The following is a 21660-nucleotide window of genomic DNA, read 5'->3' as shown; positions in this document are numbered from 1 at the left end:
AACATCAACCTAAAGTCTCATACTTTATACAAAAAATTATTCAAAATGGGTATTAGATTTAAATGTAAAACTATAAAACTTTTAGAAGAAAATATAAGAGAACACCTTCAAGACCTAGGGCTAGGCAGAGTTCTTAGTCATGACACCAAAACCATGATCCATAAAGAAAAAATAAATAAACTGGACTTCATCAAAATTAAAACTTTTGTACCACAAAAGACTTCCACACCTCTTCCAGAAAACAGAAGCAGGGGGAGCCCTTCCTAACTCATCTATGAGGCCAGCATTACCCTAATACCAGAAAAGACATTAGAATACCCCAAACCAGACAAAGACATTAGAAAGGAAAACCACAGATCAGTATATCTCATGAATACAGACACAACCCCCCAACAAAATACAAGCAAATCAAACCCAAAAATGTATACGAAGAACTATACACCACAACCAGGGGGGACTTATTATAGGTTTGCAAAGCTAGTTCAACACTTGAAAAGCAATCAATGTAACTCACCTTAAAAACAGGCTAAAGAAACAAAATCAGGGACTTACCTGGCGGTCCAGCGGTTAAGACTCTGCGCTTCCACTGCAGGAGGCACGGGTTCGATCTCTGGTCAAGGAACTAAGATCCCACATGCTGTGTGGTGCAGCCAAAGGAAAAAAAAAAAACAGGAGGGTTTGGCTGGTGAAGCAAGGATTTTTTTTAGAGGGGTGAAACTATTCTGCATAATACTGTAATGGTGGATACGTGGCACTATGCACTTACCAAAACCCCAGAACCTTACAGCACAAAGTATAAACCTTAATGTGTGTAAATTTAAAAAATTCATTTAGGAGGTCAGGGGATCCCAGGATGGAATGAAGAATGTGAAAAAAATGTATTACAAATATATGAAATAACCTCCCTAAAGGTGGTGGAGAAAAAAGGAGCTAATCTAAGTAGCTTACTTTGGAAATGAGTGGCGTCTGTAGACAAAAGGAGCTACATATAAATAAGTACTATATGCTAATTGATAAAGCTGTTTTCCACAGGGGCACAGGTAAACAATTCTGAAGTCACTATACTTATAAACTGGAATTGAAAAATTAAGTGAATGGATGGTGAATAGTGGAAGTCAGGTTTCTCACTGTTGGTGGGAGGTTATAAATAAGCAAGGTGAGGAGGCTAGAATGATCCATGTGGTAATGGATTTGAGCTGGAGGCATCAGAACAAACTCATCTTTAGCTTAATATAATTACATAAAGAAATATTTATAAACGAGTATATACAGAGATTAGTATACACAATCACATTTCTTTTCTCTGTCAGCCGAGAGGGCCTGGAAGCAATGACACTCCGGTAGCAAACGGCACACCTAGCATACAGATCTTGGTTTCTAATATCATTCTCCAATGAAAGGAGCAACGGCTGATCTGAGGACTGGAGCAGGACATAAACAAAATGAGCCTGGAGCATACTGTAGAGCCAGAAAGTAAGGAAATACTTAAAAAAGGCAAAAAACCACAATAATGGGAGTACGTCAAAGGGACACAAGAACCAACTAAAGAGCTCCTGAAACAATATGAGCAACAAAATAAAGTGATACTGGGTTATAACCCAAAGTATAAAATACATAACCACGACTCATACTGATATAAATAAATGAATAAATCAAATAAATAAATAAATGGAGGAGAATAGACAAATTTCCCATGCAGAACAATTCCAAACAATTTATGTAGTTACTCGACCCTCCAAGAGGTTGACTGTACCCACACTTCAAGTGGGCTCTGCATAGTGACTTCTTTCCAGAGTATAAGTTATGGAGAAGGCAGGGTAGTAACTTTACAATGTAGAAACCTGACAACCCTCCTTCTGCCAAATGATCAAGGTTAACATTAACAGTGGTAAGGAATGCTGATACTATCTACCATTGGTGTGATGTGATAAGAAGAGTATTTCACCTCTGTGGTGTTCCTCCCAGAAAACTGTATCTCAGTCTAATCAGAAAAAACATCAAGTCTCACCCATACCTGATTTCAATAATAAATAGATGAGAATTTGGACTTGGAGTATGCTGGAATGGGTTAAAACTTTTGGGGCTGTTGGATTGGGGTAAATGTATTTTGCATGCTAGAAGGATGTGAATGGGGGGGATGAGGATGGAATGTTATGGACTGAACTGCATCCCCCCAAAATTCATAGGTTGAAGTCTAACCCTCAATGTGACTCCATTTGAAGACACGGCCTTTCGGGAGATAGTTGAAGTTAAATTAGGTCATAAAGTTATGGTGTCCTTATAAACAAAGGAAGAGACGCCAGGAATGTGCATGTGAACAGAGGAAAGGCCATGTGAGGACACACAGTGAGAAGGCAGCCATCTGCAAGCCAGGAAGAAAGTTCTCACTAGAAACCAACCATGCTGGCACCTTAATCTTGGACTTCCAGCCTCCAAAACTATGAGAAAATAAATGTCTGCTGTTTAAGTCACCCAATCTGTGATATTCAGGTATGACAGCTGAAGAATACTAAAACAGTATCTCTTACTCAAAGTGACGCCTAAAATAATGAGGATTTGTACCCACTTTCTCTGGTTACAGGAACGCTGGATGTTTATTTTTGTAATAATAAATGTCCCAAATGTAAAAAAAAAAAAAAAATTGGACAAATCCCAATTAAGGGACAATCTATAAAATACCTGACCTAAACACCTCCTTGGAGACATGACAACCAATGTAGTACGATAGCCTGAATGGGATATTGGAACAGAAAGAGGACATTAGGTAAAAACTAAGGAAATGTGAATAAAGTATGGACTTAGTTAATAATAACATAAAAATTGGTTTATTAATTGTGACAAGAATACCATACTAATGTAAGATGTTAATAACAGAGAAAACTAGATGTGGGATATATGGGAATTCTTTTTATATACTATCCTTGCAATTTTTCTGTAAATCTGAAACTATTTTAAAATTAAATTTTTATTTTAAAAAACCTTAAAAAATAGTGTCATTCCAATACACTAACATCAAAACAAAACATGAAATACTGAGAGATAAATTTAACAAAATATGTGCTGGACATGTACATCAAAAACTGTAAGGTTCCTAAGATAAAGATCTGTATAAGTGAAGATATACTGTGTTGATGGACCAGAAGACTCAATAATGTTAAGATGTTAGTTCTCCCCCATACTGATGTAAAAATTCAAAGCCATTCTAATCAAAATCTCATTGTAGGGCTTCCCTGGTGGTACAGTGGTTAAGAATCCGCCTGCCAATGCAGGGCACATGGGTTCGAGCCCTGGTCTGGGAAGATCCCACATGCCGCGGAGCAACTAAGCCCATGTGCCACAACTACTGAGCCTGCGCTATAGAGCCTGCGAGCCACAACTACTGAGCCCACGTGCCACAACTACTGAAGCCCGCGTGCCTAGAGCCCGTGCTCCACAACAAGGGAAGACACCGCAATGAGAAGCCTGCACACCGCAACAAAGAGTAGCCCCTACTCGTCGCAACTAGAGAAAGCCCGCGCACAGCAACCAAGACCCAACGCAGCCAAAAATAAATAAATAAATTTGTATTAAAAAATAATCTCATTGGGGGCTTCCCCGGTGACGCAGTGGTTGGGAATCTGCCTGCCAGTGCAGGGGACGCGGGTTCGTGCCCCGGTCTGGGAGGATCCCACATGCCGCGAAGCGGCTGGGCCCGTGAGCCATGGCCGCTGGGCCTGCGCGTCCAGAGCCTGTGCTCAGCAGCGGGAGAGGCCACAACAGTGAGAGGCCCGCGTACTGCAAAAAATAATAATAATAATAATAATCTCACTGTAGAAACTGATAAGCTGATTCTAATATTTAAATGAAAATGCAAAGGACCTAGATTATACAAAGCAATCTCAATAAAGTGTTGGAGAGGCAGTAGAAATAAGGCAGTTACTTCCCTGTTAGAAAGTGATTTGCTCCCAAGTCACTCTCATCTCTGACAATCAAGGTTGGTATCCGTGGTCCTAGGGCCTGGAAACTGACCATCGCTAATGCAAAATTCCCTGAGGAAAATACCAATGATGTAGCTGCTATGTTTTCTGTCCTGTATCCTTTCACGAAGCTACCTAGACTTAATGCAGAGTTAAAATGCATTGTGTACCATTAATTTGATTGTCAATCCAAAACCTAAGACCATTCTTTGCGGCTGTGCATTGTCTTAACAGCTACAGGCTAACACTTAGTCATGCCTTTCCCTGAACTATTTTGTTTTAACTGTCTTCATCATAATTACCAGGTGTCATTATTTCCTATTTCTATGCATTATTTCCCAAAGACTACTGGCTCTTTGAGAACAAGGAGAGTGTACTTACATTCTGTTTGGCTAGTTCACAGAATTTTACACAGTCCTATACCCAAGAATTAGTAAATTACACTTTTGGTGTAGAAAATAAGATGGGATCAGGGGAGCAAGGGTGGGATGAAGCATCAGAACAAGAAGGTGAATTCTCCATGTTCTTTTATCATTGAAGTTTTCTAGGACGAAAAAAAGTCAAGAAGGCCTCACAGAAAACTCATGGCTTTGAGAGTCAGAGCAATCTGAGTTCAATTTAGGTGTTCATGTGTGATTATAAGAAAGTCACGAAATCCCTCTGAACCAGACGTCTCCCAAAGGGGGACTCTCTTTACCTCATAAAGTTGTTTTAAGGATGAACACAGGACTGAAATTACGGATGAAACAGTACCATGTCTTAAATTTGCTTTAAAATAATCCAGTAAGGTTGGAGATGAAACAAAACTGGCCATGAGGGCTTCCCTGGTGGCACAGTGGTTGAGGGTCTGCCTGCCCACGCAGGGGACGTGGGTTTGTGCCCCAGTCTGGGAGGATCCTGCATGCCGCGGAGCGGCTAGGTCCGTGAGCCATGGCCGCTGAGCCTGCGCGTCCGGAGCCTGTGCTCCGCAACGGGAGAGGCCGCAGCGGTGGGAGGCCCGTGTACCACAAAAAATAATAATAATAAATAAATAAAAATAAAACTGGCCATGAGTTGATAGTTACTGAAGTAAGTTGATGGATACATGAGGGTTCATTAACTCTTTTCTTCTACTTTTAGATATGCTTGAAAATTTCAGTAATAGTTAAAAAGAAGTCCAGTGTATAAGACTAGACTATGAGATACTATTAAGGTAATATAATTATTTGTGTGAACTCTGATGAAGGGAACTTTAATAGTGCATTTTAGGACTTTAATAACCCCATGTTTTTATTAAAAGTTACCCTTATGTTTTAGAATGCCCTAAATTCTTCATATTAAACTTAGTTATGTTTTTCTATAAGCTCAAAAAGTTAAAAAAAAACTAAATGCAGAAATCATTTTAAAGTGCCTAGCACAACGGCAAACACAGGCGTGAATGCTGATCTGATGAACGTTGATGGCCACCTCAGTGTTCATCTCTGCCTCCCTCCCCAAGAAAGAGAGATGCGCTGAATCTCTGAGAAATAAGCTAGCATTTCAGAGAAGACAAAGGTGGCCCCAACTCACCAGATATCTAGGCTTCTCCTCTTTACCAAGTCTGGCAGAGTCCTTAAAAGACAGAACTGGGGGAAGAAACAGCAGCCTTGAGAACCCAGGCCTATCAGGTTTATTCCTGAGAACCCTTCTGAGTCTCAGCTGTGGCCACTTGTGCCTTCTCAACTGAATCAGAAGTCTCAGCCCCTCCTTATCCCATCCAGGACCTCAGCTCCTCTCACCTCTCACCTTAACGCCTGAGTTAACCTCTACGGTCTACACCCCTTCCCTGTTTACTTATGTTTTTAAAGGAATACTGATCTTAATTAAATATAATAAGGTAAATTCTAAGTACCCATCATCTTTCCACCCTAAAAATCAGCAAAACTGTTCCGACAAGGCATAGTTTTTTTCCCCATACTTGTTACATGGCTCCAGTTACCCCCCCCAAAAAAAATGTTTATGAAAATTTTAAACACAGAAATATAAATGTGATTTAAGAAAAATGAATTTTTAAAATTTCAACGTTTTTCCTTACTTTATATACAAGAGCACTAGTAAAGAGTAGAAGGTATTAAAGACCACTACAACAGCATTTCTAAAATACAGCTTGCCTTACTCCCCTTAAAAACAAATTACCTTGGTGGCGCAGTGGTTAAGAATCCACCTGCCAATGCAGGGGACACGAGTTCAGGCTCTGGTCCGGGAAGATCCCACATGCCATGGAGCAACTAAGCCTGTGCGCCACAACTACTGAGCCTGTGCTCTAGAGCCCGCGAGCCACAACTACTGACCCTGTGTGCCACAACTACTGAGTCTGCGTGCCACAACTACTGAAGCCCACATGCCTAGAGCCTGTGCTCTGCAGCAAGCAAAGCCACTTCAATGAGAAGCCCGGGCACCACTATGAAGAGTAGCCCCTGCTCGCTGAAGAGTAGCGCCCACTCGCCGCAACTAGAGAAAGCCTGCAGACAGCAACAAAGACCCAACGCAGCCAAAATAAATAAATAAATAAATAAATTTATTTAAAAAAAACAAATTACCATGGAATTTTAAAAGGCAAGGCTTTAACATCTTGGATGCCTGAAACTAACACAACATTGTAAACCAACTATACTCAAATAAAAAAGAAAAAAAAAAACACCACCACCACACACACACACACGAAACCATCTTGGGTGGAAGCTTAAGCTTTCCCTGCCATCTCTTCAATGAGAGGAAATAAAAAGAACATGTTTCTGATCCCTGCGGAAGGCATCACTAAAGGAGGGTCTTAGCAGTAGCCCTAAGCTTCCTCCTTGACACCCCTCACATCAGTGAGAAAGAGAGGGAGATACTGATAAGGCATACCTGTCTACAAGACATATGGAAGCTTATAATTTGACCCACTCCTTCTTGGGCTCCTCAGAGGGTTACAGTGTGGTTAGTTGGAGGGATTTAGCCAAGGGTGGCCTTGTCCTCGGTATTGGGGAAAAAAAAAAGGTCCTCAAAGTGATGATGACGTCAGCTCTGTTGAAATAATCACCATCTGGGGAAACACTCTAAATGGACCCCAACAGCAACCCTGGCTTCTGTACTAAGCTGAGGAGAATGTGTCAGATGATTCAAGAAAGACATTTACACAATACAGCCTCCTACATGTCTTAGAAAACCATCATTCTGTCCCGTAAAATGTCCCAAATCTACACATTCATCCAGAACTGCACATCCCTGTGAAAAATGAAGCAGTTTAAAATTAAAAAATAAAATTATAGTGTTGTTTGATAAGGATCTTGGGCAATTTGTCAAGTCACAACCATAGTTAGCACTGTGGTTTGAGTGATTTAGCTACTGTTTTTCTGACATGGCCTTCCTATAAGCAACGAGGTTCCTGAAGATAAATGCAAAAGAGGAAAAAAAAATCCAGTAATCTTACTATTGCAAGTTCTAAAGTTTTAGAAGAAAAAAAATGAGTACCACATTTGACCACTCCCAGTGGCTAGATCTGAGCAGCACACAAGGAGGTGGCTCCTCAGTCTGCTCAGAGCCTCCCCCTGCCAGAGACAGGGTGGCTCTGATCCCACTAAGCCGGTGGGAAAACTGAGGTACACAGAGTAGCCTCACACAGCTAAGTTGAGCCTCACAAAGTTGAGGATCCCTCAACTGACTCTTAGGTGTCATCCCCTCTCCCCATCATGAGACCACTGAGCGGCAAGAGGTGTTGGATGACAGGCACAGTCCAGGACTTCACCAGCAGGTGCCTCTGTCCATGTTGGACACTCTGCACAGCATTCAAGGAAGTCAAAGACCCTTTCTAGCTCAGTGTACTACAAAATATCTTTGCCATTCGTGACAACAGGGAAAATCATTCTCCTTTTAAAGTTCAACTTGGTGGTTACTGTCTCTACTTTCTTCAATTTTACTGTCCTTCAATTGAACTGGACCTGGCACATTGGGCAGAGGTAGAGCCCATCCTCAAAGAGTGGACAGAAGGAGACAGAGAAGCCCCTACCACAGGACAAAGAGCTAAGTGCTGGACCAGGGGTTGGCAAACTATGCACAGAACAAATCTGGTCTACTGCCTGTTTTTATACCATTCATGAGCTAAGAAAAGTGTTTATATTTTTAAACGGTTGAAAAAGTAAAAAACAGAATATTATCACATGGCACATGAAAATCATATGTAATTCACATTTCAAGGTCCACAAATAAAGTTTTATTGGAACATAGCAATGTCCATTCATTTACCTATTTGGCTGCTTTTATACAACAGCAGAGTTGAGTAGTTGCTACAGAAACCATGAAGCCCACAAGGCCTAAAATATTTACCATCTGGCCCTTTACATAAAAAGTCTGCCAAGCCCTATTCTAGACTGCACTTGTTTGTTATATCCAAAGTTATTTGTTTGGACTCTGGTCTTCTCCCCTGAGGTCTTTGCCATTATTGTAGCAATTTGACTTTTGGCATTCAGATGGCAGGCAGTTGTCAGAAATGGCAGCTGTGCATCTTCAGGTCCTGTTTTCCTCTTTTTTGATTCCATGTTTCACTGCCTGCACAACCCACCTTCAGTTTACCAGCTAGTCAGTTGTTGGTTTGGAGGCCAATCAGCTTGAAGCCCCTATGGGCCCATTCCAACATGGACTCTGGTTGATCTCCAGCTCTTCAGGACTGCTGAGAAGGGCCTGCCAATTCATACCCTGGTTTTTTCCAAGGCCTGGTACATGGCCTTCCTATAAGCAACCAGGTTCCTGAAGGTGGCCAGGTTAAAGTACTGGCTGAGCAGTCTCAGGGCCACCTGCTTGCTCAGAGACACCTCAGACAACTCACCATCACCAAAACACTGGACCCATCTCAGGCCAGAAATGACCTGGTGCTTGAAGGCAGCCTTCCAGAACACCACCATGACAAGTCACCAGGGAAAACCCTTGCATTTTCCCAGATGAAGACCTGTCCTGATCCCTCACTGCCCTTAAGTCTCTGTCCTCTGCAACTTCCTTCAGGGTCTCTAAGCTCTCCTATGGGATATCCTGGGCACAGGGAATTGCTTCTTTGGGGTGCCACATCTTCCATTAGGTCTAGGGTATGGTAGGGGCTAGCAGGGGACTACCATACCAGGCCTGCCCTAGATACTTCCCATTGCCTCAAGGACTTGGTAGTTGAATACTGACAGGAAAGACATCCACAGGACTCATATCTGCCAGACTTGAGCGGGGCACTGCGGAGGAACTATGCCTCTCCCAGTTGGAGACACAGTCACCATTTCAGGTTTGACAGCTAGGCTTTCAGATGGAATCCTGGTTCCACAAAAGAGTTTTGGCATCACTGGAGTGTCAGAGCCAATCCCATCTTCCCCTTCAATACCTCAGTGCCCATCCGCTCCTGCCTATAACTTAAGAGGTCTAGACACCTCCCTCTTAGACAGCCATGAACTTGATCTGCAGCCGCCACTGGTCTCTGGGGTGCCAGTGGTCTCTAGGACTAGGGCAAGGGAGCATCTTTGGCAATCGAGTACCGGCTGCTATAGGCCCTATGGGTGATGCGGAACTCTTTTCTTCCCACTGGTATTCTCCCCTCTGCTGAACTGTGTAGTGTCTCCTTTCATCGACTCATTAAGTCCAGGGGTTCAACTCTGGCCACTTCGAAAGAGTAAAGTTTGGCCCTGCTGAGAACTTGGCTCAAGCACAGCTTCCCAGCCAGGTGCTAGGCATTCAATGCCTTGGCTTCCAAACTTCTCTGGCACTGATACCAAAATTACATTTACTTGGATCCCTGTATCAGGGGTCCCCAAGATCACCCCCCCCCCATTCACTCACTAGAAGGACTCTAAGGATTCAACACAGTTGTAGTCACAGTTAGGGTTTATAACAGCAAAAAGATACGCAACAGGATCAGCAAGGGAAAATGACACAGGCAGAGTCTGGAGAAATCCATGCACATGCTGCCTCATGCTCTCTCCCTCCCATAAGGGGACAAAGTGAGTTTCCAGCAGTGAAAAATTCAGTAACGTATGTGCAGTGTTTCTACTCAGGGAAGGCCACTAAAGCCTCAGGTGCCCAAGGTTTTTATTGGGGGTAAGTCATGTAGGCACCCTCTGCTGAGAAGCTATAAAAATTCCAGACTCCCAGAAGGAAGGCAGGTGTCAAAGTACAGTGAACTATACCTGTTAGTTAGGGAATAGGTCAAGTGCCAAGTTCCCAGATGCCAGCAAAGGGCCAACCTTGCAAGCAGGCCTTCTAAATATAGCAGCCTCAATCCTACACTGTTAAATCTTTCCACACATTCTCTTAACCCTTGTACCACCTGCTGGACACAGCTCACTGACTCACCTGTCAGTCTATCAAGGGAAGCCCTGAGCATCCACCACACAGGCTGTAGCTATGTAGCCCACAGGCTGCTGCTTTGGCTACAAGGAAGTATCACGGGCCTGATCAGAGAGGGGGAGCCACCTCCTCCAGCTCCGCTTCCACAAGCACCACCCCCTGCCCCCCTGGAAAATCACAAATGGGAATAACATACCTTAATGGGGGATCCCCAAAGTCCCCCAAAACTTGAGACCCTCAGCCCCACAATATCCATACCTGCCTTGGTGTGAGTGCCAGAGAGGGAAAGGCCCCTACCGGAGCCACACAGCAGCCAGAGGCTCCCTTCCATCAGCAGTGCCCAGCTACAAAGCCACCTGAGCACTGCGGCTCCCGCCAGTTACCTCACTCAGGACCGCTTGGCACAGCCTCCCTCCCTTCTTCCCATCATACTTTGGCCTTTGTCAGCCATCTTTAAGGAAAAGGAGAGGAGGAGAGGGGAGGGGAAGAGATCAGGTCTTCAGCTAGCAGCCCAAGGTCTAGATTACCAGGTTGCTGCTAGCACCAAATAGCTCAGCCACTTTGGATAAGCCCCATGATTAGCATACTATTTCTTTTAAGGCAGAGACTTCAACAACCCCCACTACTCCCACATCTCCAACTCTTCATGGAAGTGGCAGGTAATACCATGGCCATGACAGAACAGTACCTGGGCTTCTATTCTCAGACCCTGTGCAGGGCATGCAATGCCCAGCTTCTGGCTCCGCTGGTCTAGGTTCCAGCTGTAGTCAATTCCCTGTGCTCTAAGGAGTTTCTACAATACTGAGTTGTTTTTTGTTTTTTGTTTTTTTTTGCGGTACGCGGGCCTCTCACCGCTGTGGCCTCTCCCGTTGCGGAGCACAGGCTCCAGACACGCAGGATCAGTGGCCATGGCTCATGGGCCTAGCCGCTCCATGGCACGTGGGATCCTCCCAGACCGGGGCACGAACCCGTGTCCCCTGCATCGGCAGGCGGACTCTCAACCACTGCGCCACCAGGGAAGCCCAATACTGAGTTTTGAACCAAGTCCCATCAGTTAGGTAGAACCGCAGGCCCTACAGTGTCTTCTGGGAAGCTACCTTCCATTTCAGTATCTGTAAGGCATTTGACCCCATCAGAAGTTTGCATTATCTGTCTCACCACAAACCTGAGTCAAAGACCTCCAGCAACATGGCCCAGAGAAAGGTAAGCAGTGTTAGGGAACTGCTGTTACCGAACCTGAAGTGCTGCAGACTCCTTGACTAGAGTCTCAGTCCACTGCTGACTACTGTCCCTTTGTGACCACTCAGGTTCTCCTGCTCCAGTAAGCCTTGACTCATACTCCAATGTCACAGGCAGAGGTGTAACTCCCTCTTATGTTCAACCTGGGTCTCTTCTCAATCACACCACACTACATGTTTACATTTATGTTTCTCCATCTATCTCCCTTCTAGAATGTGAGTTTATTCAGGAGATCATAATAGGATATGCAGGTAGATGAAGAGTCATACCATGCTTCTGGACAAGGTGAATTATACTGCAAGCCAATCAATTCCTTCCAAATTAAATAAACTCAATGCAACACCAGCCGGAATCACAACAGAGATTTTTTTATGGCTCTAGACAAGATAATTCTAAAATTCCTTTAAAGAAAATATATAAGAATAGTCAAGAAAATTATGAAAATAAAGACTAAGAAGACTTGTCTTCTAAAATATGACAACACACTATCACGCCATAGTAAAGCGCTTTAGCAGTAGTGCAGCAATAGAGTAATGAAACAGAATAGAAAGAAGGGGATGCATACATTGAACTCTTTTCAATATGACTATTTATTTATTTATTTTGGCCGCATCACGTGGCATCCAGGATCTTCGTTCCCCGACCAGGGATCAAACCCATGACCCCTGCAGTGGAAGCAGAGTCTTAACCACTGGACCGCCAGGGAAGTTCTTCAATATGACTTTTTAGGAGAGGAAGTTGAAGGGAAACTCTGACCCTGAGATTATGCCAATTTGTTCTCACCAATCTATAAAAGCTGGAACAGAAAGAAGAAAGCCCCCAGGTATAACTTCATGTTCTTACAGTCTTTTTCCGACTTATCCTATTTTCTCCAGGACTCCTCCAACTACCTGTCCCTGACAGTGCTTAATACAATTCTTCAGACATTTTTGTAATCCTAGCAATTAGGGTAAATTCTTCAGACTGGATTGTGCTATTCCCAAGTATTTGCTTTCCTTCTCTGCAAGAGTTACACTTCCCCACCCACTGACATCAGGCACATACAAGTGACTTGCCTCACCAGTGAAATGTGAGTGCAAATGACATGTCTCTCTTCTAAACAGCGACTTTAAGAGCCACCGTGTGGTTTCATCTCTCTTGCTCTTCTCCCTCTGTCACAGTGCTCCTTGCCCACATAGGGTCTGCCCTTTCACCCGTGGTCATGGATCGAAAGGACACGAAGTAGAGCCAAAGCTAACCCAAGAGCCAAAGCTAACCCACTAAGGGTTAGATAGGATTCCAGTTAAACTGCTGTTGTTAGACTGCCATTGAGATTTGAGGTCATTTATTACTTCAGCATAACTTATCCTACACAGCTCTTCTCCTTCCAGAACTACCACTAGCAGTAGCTAACACTGATTAAGCAGGTACCACTTACCAGGCACCGTGCTAAGTCCACTGCTTCATTAATCTTCATGACAAAGCCATGATGTAAATACTGCTGCTACCTCTATCTCACAAAAGAGGGAACCAAGAACTGGGAGGTTAGGTCACTTGCTCACAAGACTGTATCACTCCCAAGTGGCAGCACCAAGCCTAGTATCTAAGCTTCTGGTTTCAGAGCAGCTTCACTTATCACTGCTTCAATAAATGCCTATCGAGCCAATGACTGAATGAAAATGCAGAGTGACCAGACATCTAGAATTCACACTGAAAAAGCCAGACTTTTCAGACTGACAAGGAGAAAAGGATCACTATCTGACTGATAAGCTAGGTTATGCTCTGGCAACAAGTGACCTCCAAAAATCTAAGTGCCTAAAAGCAATTAAGGTTTTTTCCCCCCTCCCTCATGATACAGGTCAATCACAGATTGGTCATATCTACAATTCAGACTGCAGAGTAAGAAGGATGGAAGGATGAATGGATGGATAGATGGATGGGTGGGTGGGTGGAAGAAAGGGCAATCTAATCATAGTATGTGGCAAATATGGCATCTCAACTCAGTGAGGAAACAGTGCCTCTTTAATAATTGGTGGGAGCAAACTACCATCTACATGGCAGTTCAGTATCTATTAAAAGTGTAAACATGGCTTCTAAAACCAAACCATTAGAATCTTCTTCACCTTGGCAGAAAAGAAAACATGAGTCTCAGGAGACATTTGGTTGTGAGAGATGCATCCTCCTCCAATCTCATGCTCTCAAATCACCATCATGTCCTTACTTTTCTCTCTACAGCACGACCCACCCCAGGAAGGCTCATGGTGGCTAGGGAAAAGGGGCTGAAAAAGCCATTCTGCAGGAACCTCCAACAGAAACATGCAATGTGGTAGATACAGACCCCTCAGACAAGACAGGGTAAGAATGCCCTCCAGACACATCAGCTCCTCTAGGAAGCCTTCCCCAAGAGGCTAGGAAGGCTCTACCAGATGCAAAAATATCCCTTCTCACAGGGCATTGCTATCCAAGAGCAATATGAGAGCTACAGTGCCAACCAAACATGTAATTTAAAATTTCCTGGACTTCCCTGGCAGTCCAGTGGGTAAGACTCCACGCTTCCACTGCAGGGAGCATGGGTTCGATCCCTGGTCGGGGACCTAAGATTCCGCATTGCCCCGCCGTGCGGCCAAAAAAAAAAAAATTCCCTAGTAGCCTTCTCAAATAGTTTTTTAAAAGGTGAAATTAGGGATTTCCCTGGTGGCACAGTGGTTAAGAATCCACCTGCCAGTGCAGGGTACACGGGTTTGATCCGGGAAAATCCCACATGCAGCGGAGCAACTAAGCCCGTGCGCCACAACTACCGAGCCTGCACTCTAGGGTCCGTGAGCCACAGCTACTGAGCACGCACGCCTAGAGCCCGTGCTCCGCAACAAGAGAAGCCACCGCAATGAGAAGCCTGCGCAGCGCAATGAAGAGTAACCCCCTCTCCGCAACTAGAGAAAGCCCCGGCGCGCAGCAGTGAAGACCCAACGACAGCCAAAAATAAATAAATAAATCTTTTTAAAAATAAAAAGTGAAATTACCTTTAATAACATTTAACCCAACATATCTAAGATATTATCATTTCAACACATAGTGTTAAAAAGTTATCATAGTTTATACTTTTTTCCCAACCATCTCTCTCTTTTTAAAAAATATTTATTTTATTTACTTATTTAGGCTGCGCCAGGTCTTAGTTGCAGCACGCGGGATATTGGTTGCGGCATCTTTAGTCGCGGCATGCAGACTTCTTAGGTGCCGCATGCGTGTGGGTTCTAGTTCCCCGACCAGGGATCCAACCCGGGTCCCCTGCATTGGGAGCGGAGTCTTACCCACTGGACCACCAGGGAAATTCCCCCAACCATCTCTTGGAAATCAGGTGTGTATTTGACACTTACAGTACATCTCAAAAAGACGTTAAATTTTCAAGGATTAAAGGGAAGTATAGTCTCAGCAAAACAATAACCTTGTGTCTGATGGAAAAATGTTTTAGACTTCTTCATTATTCAGATAGATATTAATTAACTGGAAGTAAAAATAAGAAGGCAGTTCATCAGTAGCATTAGCCACACCTGAAGCGTTCAATAGTCACTGGCAGCCAACGGCTGCCGGAGTGGAGAGCGCAAATGGGACCCCCGCGGCGGAAGTCGAGGCGGGGAGATTTGGAGAGGTAGCTGCAAACCACGAGGACAGGGTACTGGACACCAAGGGAGGAAACCCCGCCCCACCCACAAGGAAGGCGAGCAGTCAGGAGGGATGAGCTGCACAGCCCACAGCGCGCACCCTCCATCTCCACACCTCCTGAAGGACCAGCCTCAGCCTCGGATACTGCCCACGCCAGCCCGGCGCCTAAGGTCGGAGAGCCGGGGGGAGACGGGGGGCGCGGTCACCCTCTTCTCGCCCTGGCACTTCGCCAGCTCGCCCGACTCACCGTCCACTGCCAAGCTGGAATTGCTCCCGCGAGGTCCACATCTGCGCCTGGGTAGGCAAAGCGGCAACGATAACGGTACCACCGTGGGCGTCCAGTCGCTAAGCGATCTCACAGCCCGCCCCTGGCCACGGGCGGTGCAGAGGGAAGGACGTGCATCTGCAGGAAGTGCGTCACGGCGCAGCGCGTGGCCTGCCGGGAAGCGTAGTTTCGGAACAGAAAGCGACCCCCGCGGGTCGGAGAAAGACTGTATTATCGTGATAACCTGCTGATTTCTCCTCCGGACGTTTTCTGTTTTTACCACCGGTACCCATAAGCAGAACGTAGTCTTGTTTCCATGCTCTTAAACATTCTATAAATAGCCTTATAACGTATCTACTAGCTCATTTTGCACAATTTCTTTAATGATATACGATAATCCGTTCATTTTTGTTCACAGCTGTACGATATGTATTGTAAAAATAGACCAGTATTCCAATTGGTTGTTATCCTGTGTGTCTCCTTGCACACCCATGGAAAGTTTCTCTAGGGCAGCGGTTCACAAACTTTTTGCTGCAATAATCCTTTTACACTCTTAAAAAGTACTTTTTTCCAGTTTCACTGAGATATTATTGACATACAGCACTGTGTAAGTTTAAGGTGTACAGCATAACGATTTGACTTATATATATTGTGAAATGATTACCACAATGTTTCATTAACATCCATCATCTCATATAGATACGAAAAGAAAAAAAATGTTTTTTTTTACTTGTGATGAGAACTCTTAGGATCTACTCTCTTGACAACTTTCAACTATACCACACAGCAGTGTTACTATACTCATCATTACATCCCCGTACTTCTGTATCTTACAACTGAAAGTTTGTACTTTTTACAACCTTCATCCAATCTCCACCCACACTCTAACCACAAATCTGATCCCTCTTTCAATGAGTGTGGTTGCTTTTTGTTTGAACGGCATTGAGGAACGGCCACAGTGATGTGTTCAATACCAGAGGAAAAGCCATGAGGGGCACACTTTTCCAGAGTTACGACTGTCAAGAGGAAGCGAAACGTTATGGGTATTGTAACTGCAGGCTTAGCCCTGAGACTGAACTGCGTCTCTGTGAGTGTTTAACAAATGCCTGGCCCCTCCGGACTGTCACCTCCATGTGAGCAGGGACAGCATCCCCACCAGCACTGCACACAGAGCAGGTCTCCTTAAGTCCCTACTGGGCGTTGGAGGAGGAGGGCAGAGGTGTATGAAGGGCACAAGAGGGACCCGAGAATGGAGACGCTGTGCTGGACCTCTTGGCCCTGTTGCCTCTCCCCATGCCCTCCTGGAAGGAACAGCTGCCTCACCCATCTCTGTATTGACAGGAGTGATCCTCTCTCTCTCTCACACACACACACACACCCAAGAGGACTCTCAGAGTTAAGGACTTGGTCCTGGTAAGATGAAGGAGGGGAGATAAGTGAATTTGAATGTGGAGGAAATTGTTTTCAGAAGAATTTATTTTTCAGAGTCCAAAAGTCTGAGCCAGGATAAGCTGATTCTTAGCAGTATTCACTGGGCTGAAATATCCCAAAGATATCTTTGATTCTCTGACCAATTCTCTCAGTCTTTTTGCCTATCTTCTCCCACCTCTCTGGAGGAAGTCACCCAGCCATCGAAATAGCCCCACACTCCGAATCTGTGAAGCAGGAGGAAACAGGCTTCTTTTGGGGATTGGCTCAAGATTAACACAGGACCACACCCCACCTGAACACCCCCATTCCTGGGCCACTGCAGGAAGCTTGGAGCCCTAATCCACTTCCAGTGTGACACTTGGAGCAGGTGGTTGAATACCTACACACACAGACAGATGAGAAAACTGGGGCCCACAGATGGCAAGGGGTTTCCCAGGGTCACAAGCCCATCCCAACAAAGCTGGACTGGAGCAGGGGCTGAAAGCCCATGACTTGAGTCAATGCCTCTTAAACTTCAGCACAGTCATAATCCCCTGGAGGCCTTGTGAAAATGCAAATGTTTGGGCTCCACGCCACAGTCTGATTCAGGAGGTCTGAGTGGGGCCTGGGAATCTGCCTTTTTGTCAAATTCCCGGGTGGGACCCCACTTAGAGAACCACTGCTCTAAGGGATGGCAGAGCCAGTCCTGGAGACCTTGGGGTCGGGTGAGGGAGGGACCAGGGTTGGGGGGCCTTTCTCTGCCCTGGAAGGGGCAGCAGGTAATTGGTCCAAAGGATGTTCCACAACCCACCCCATTATCAGCTCCATAACACAGAAGGGGCCACTCACCTCATTAGAGTTTATAACAAATTTGGTCCTTGGACTGGTCCAGGGTGACTGTCCCCACACACTGTTTCACCAGCTGGAAGGGGAGGCTCGAGGTCAAACTGGAACCCCCCGGGCCATCACCTCCCAAACTCAGCCTACGGACTGGAAATCTTCCCTGAAGCCCCGTATTAGGCTCCCTGGGAAGCATCCTCCAGTGCCCCCAGCCCCCAGCCTCACCCCATTCTCCTTGAAGTCACACTGCTCCGGGGGCTGCTGGGTCGTCCTGGGGCACACGGTCTCCTTCACTGTGAAGCTCACAGGCTTCAGGGTGTCTGGGTCCTGATCCTGGTCAAGGATCAACGTGGGGAGACTGGGCTCGGGCTCATGCTTCCTTCTCTGATCTGTCTCCCTGCCCCCACCTAGACGGCAGCCTCTCCAGCCCCTCCTGTGTGCCTGGCCCTGGGCTTGGTGCTGGGTGCACAGGGGAAGGGGACGGAGCCCACTCCGGGCCTTGTGGGCACACAGAGAGCAGGAGGGGACCTCAGACCAGCTCTGACGAGAACACCTGCACCTCTGACGGGCTGAGGGAAGTCAGGGGTCGCCTGCAGGGGGAGACTTTTTCACTGGCACCTCCAGGCTGAGCAGAGTCATTCCCTGGTAGCGGGACACCGAGTTAGGAGGGGACATAAAGCAGGGAAGTCACATGGCAGAGCCAGTGACCCCCCTCTATCCCAGGAGCTCCCAGAGAACCCTTAGGACCAAAAGCGGTGTACAGGGCGCCTGTTCCAACAGTAGAGATGCTAAGGCAGGAAGCCTCATGCTGCGACGGGACCCAGCTCTGGGAAGGTTTCCTGGAACAGGTGGGAGCCCACCTAGAGGGGAAGTGCCTTCCTGACAGGAGGTACAGCCTGAGCAAAGGGGATGACAGTGTGGCCAAGACTAGTGGGAGACAGCCCCCTCCCCAGGCCCCTCCTGACTCACGGTCTTGGGAGGCAGGTCCAGCTCCAGGAGGCGATAGGGATTAGCTTCTGAGGACTGCTCGTTGAGCTGATCCAAAGCACGAATCACAGCCTCCTTGTAGCTGAGGGCCTGGGCGCTGGCCGAGGGCACCACTAGTCCCAGCAGCGGTAGCCACAGTGACCGCCGCCCCAGGGTGAGGCTGGCCCTCTGGGTCTCCATGGTCCCCAAGTCGGCCTCCTCCCAGCACGCAGGACCCTCCTTTATGCTCAACCTGGGCCTGATGCAAAGGCCCAACCAGGAGCCTTCCTGACCTGCCCCATCCCTGGCTACCTTCCAGGGTGTTCACCGGGCTTTCTTCAGCCCCTGCGTTGCCTCACAGGATTGCTGGGCAGTGGGAGCGGGAAGCCTCCTGTGAAGGTGAAGAAATGGTTTCTCCATCTCCCTGACAACATCTTGGCCTCTCCTGGGGCCCATGGGGAGTGTCAAAGGCAGGGTTGCTCAAGAGCGTTGAGTTCTCCAGGAGAGGGAAGACCAGGCTGTGTCTTAACGTCCCTCGGCCTCCACACTCTGGCCTCCTCAGGAATAGGGTAAAGGAGTGATTCAACAGCAACCTCCAAGTTCAGGCACTGCCTTGAACCCAGTAGGAACTCAGTTAAGCTTTGATGAATGGAGGACAGTACGAACCACATCTAGAGCCTTACCCATCCAGCAGTCCATAGGCAGACAGTCAAGCCCTCACCATCTTGTTCTCTGGGCCCAGCCCTCAGCCAGTGAGCTCTGTCTGTCCCCTCTCCTGGATTCTTCACTGCTTTCTCAGTCTAAAAATGTCCTGTCCCCGGTCCCTGACAAACACGACCTATTGTCCTGGCCCCTCTCCAAAGGAGCCTGAGAAAGGGTCATCTACACCACTGACAACACTTCTTTGCAGGCTCACATTCAAGGCCACGGCAGGCTGACCAGCCCTCACTGGATCCAGAGGCCCCTCTCAAGCCTTGTCTTTATATCCACAGGCACTGGAGACACTCTGTGTTCTGAAACTGCCCCTGCCCGATTGTCCCCTGCTGCCACTCTCCTGGGTGCCCTTCTGCCTCCCCCGTGGCTCCTGCTCGGTCTCCTCCAAGGACCCTCCTCCTAAGAGGCAGGGCTGGCACAGGTGCATCTAGGCTGCTTCTCCTCCCAGTCCTCACACATTCCTGGGGACACCCCTTCTCAAGATACCAGTTTTCAAGGACACAAATCACTGGTCTGTATCTCTGAGCTCAAGGCTCCCATGAGTGCCCCTGGTTGACCGCACTGAGCTGTTGGCTGCTGTTGGCTGGGTGCCGCCGCAGGAGCCCTGAGCTGGAAGCCTGGGAGCCCCACCTGCTCCTTCTTCCTCCTGAGGACACTCCCTCTGGCCTCCCACCAGCCCAGCCCAGCTCCTACCACCGTCTTCTCGCAAGCGTAGCCACAGCCTCCGGACTCCACCTTCTCTGGTTCCAGGCTCTCCCCAGACCACTGTCCGCCCTCCACACCATTGTCTAGGGGCTCATGCCAAGCACTGATTGGGCCATTTCCCCCGCTGCCTTGAGGCAGGGGCATCGGGGTCTGGGTCTTGATGCTCCCTGCTGTCCTCCGTCCCTGCCCTGCAGGCCTCAGGTGTCAGGCTGCCCCATCCACCGCAGCCACTCTGACAGCGCTGAGTCCCCTGCTCTTCCCCATCTCTGCACCTGGTCCCTCTTCTTGCCCTGCCTTTCCGCCTGGGGAAGGCTTCAGGGACCTTCAAGCACACAAGGCATCTCTTCTTGTCTGCCATAGCCCTCAGGAAGTCTCTTCTGATTTAACCCCAAGTGACTCCGTGTCCAGTGCTCTGGTTGAGTCATCAGGCAGGGATAGCCAGTGCTCGGGGGTGGAGGGAGCACAACTGGGAGAGATAATGAGCCAAAGTGTTAGAGGGGCCCAGAGGCCGTGAAGCAAATTCTGATCCAGTCTCCCATGGAATGGCCATGTGACTGAAAGCCTGTGGGACTCTTGGCAATTGGCTGGGGCACTTCGGAAGGTGGCAACCGGGAAGGATGGCGTTGGTTGCGCACTCAGCCTTGGAGAAGGAAGGAGAGGTGGGCTTCTGTGCAACCTGGTTTCACAGTCCAGGTGTTGCCCTAGTGGCCTCTTGGTCAAGCTGTGTACTTTCCCCAAGTCAAAGGAGAAAAAGAAGGTGATCACAGTAGAAAATAATTGGCAATACACATTGTTACTGCTGTCTGGTAACCCTGAAATCGTTGTTGTGCTCTCTTGCCTCTGCGCCTTTGTGTTTGTTCATTCTTCAGACTGAAGTCCCCTTTCTCGTCCTCCCCTGAATCCTTAGGAGGGTCCCCTGCCAGGTCCTCAGGCAGCACCTCCCATGGTGGGGGGAGAGCCTTCCCTTCCTCCAGCATCTGGCTTTCCTGGTTTAGTCCTCACAGCCTGTCAGAGCGGAGGTCTTCTCAGGAAAGACACAACAGCCCTTGTCCCCAAGCAGGTTGCCCCTGACTCCACTTCTGGTCCTTGAGAAATCCTCATGCAACCTTCACCCCAACAAACTCAGGTATGAGCCCTGATCCTGCATCTCCTCTCTCCTTTGCTCCTCCCAGCCATCCTTCCTGTCCATGAGACTCATGGCCATTGTACCTGTAGGCTTAGCCCTGAGTCTGGACTGCATCTCTGTGACTGTTTAATAAGATGCCTGGCCCCTCCTGGACTGTCACCTCCATGTGAGCAGGGACAGCATCCCCACCAGCACTGCACACAGAGCAGGTCTCCTTAAGTCCCTACTGGGCGTTGGAGGAGGAGGGCAGAGGTGTATGAAGGGCACGAGAGGGACCCGAGAATGGAGACGCTGTGCTGGACCTCTTGGCCCTGGCCCCTCCCCATGCCCTCCTGGAAGGAACAGCTGCCTCACCCATCTCTCTGTCTCGTGCCTGCATTCACACACACACACACACACACACACACACACACACACACGTGGCATCCCAGAGTTACGGATTCAATCTTGGTAAGTGGGAGGAGGGGAGACGAGTGAAACTGAAG

At 47.3% G+C, this 21660-nt stretch overlaps 1 protein-coding gene and 1 long non-coding RNA gene across 2 annotated transcripts in view; both read right to left on the bottom strand.

The window, feature by feature from the left end:
- The window catches only part of LOC111174438 (uncharacterized), a 97098-nt gene extending 81534 nt beyond the window's left edge, over positions 1 to 15564 (bottom strand). Inside the window, exons 1-2 of the long non-coding RNA XR_016394721.1 lie at positions 15397 to 15564; positions 553 to 637 (exon numbers count right to left, since the gene is read on the bottom strand). This is a non-coding gene — a long non-coding RNA (uncharacterized LOC111174438). The remainder of the gene's footprint in view (positions 1 to 552; positions 638 to 15396) is intronic.
- A 2169-nt stretch (positions 15565 to 17733) lies between these two features.
- LOC111171040 (protegrin-5-like) lies at positions 17734 to 19012 on the bottom strand. The gene is made up of 2 exons (XM_089919272.1): positions 18634 to 19012; positions 17734 to 17997 (listed from the first exon to the last, which is right to left on the bottom strand). Exons 1-2 carry the CDS (start codon positions 18829 to 18831, stop codon positions 17803 to 17805), a joined length of 393 nt encoding a protein of 130 aa, XP_089775398.1. The 5' UTR covers positions 18832 to 19012; the 3' UTR covers positions 17734 to 17802.
- Positions 19013 to 21660: the final 2648 nt, after the last annotated feature.

The sequence above is a fragment of the Delphinapterus leucas genome, chromosome 10 (assembly GCF_059928025.1).
Source record: "Delphinapterus leucas isolate spDelLeu-1000000601 "Yukka" chromosome 10, BTC_Dleu_Yukka2, whole genome shotgun sequence".
Taxonomy (NCBI): domain Eukaryota; kingdom Metazoa; phylum Chordata; class Mammalia; order Artiodactyla; family Monodontidae; genus Delphinapterus; species Delphinapterus leucas.
The sequence above is the reverse complement of the archived record's forward strand: the minus strand, read 5'-3'. Positions and strand labels throughout refer to the sequence as shown.

Excerpts from the sequence above, each read along its gene's own strand:
- LOC111171040 (XM_089919272.1), bottom strand. The coding sequence starts at position 18,831 with ATGGAGACCCAGAGGGCCAGCCTCACCCTGGGGCGGCGGTCACTGTGG. Across the intron at positions 17,998-18,633 it reads TGGACCTGCCTCCCAAGACC|GATCAGGACCCAGACACCCT; the intron begins GTGAGTCAGGAG and ends ATCCTTGACCAG.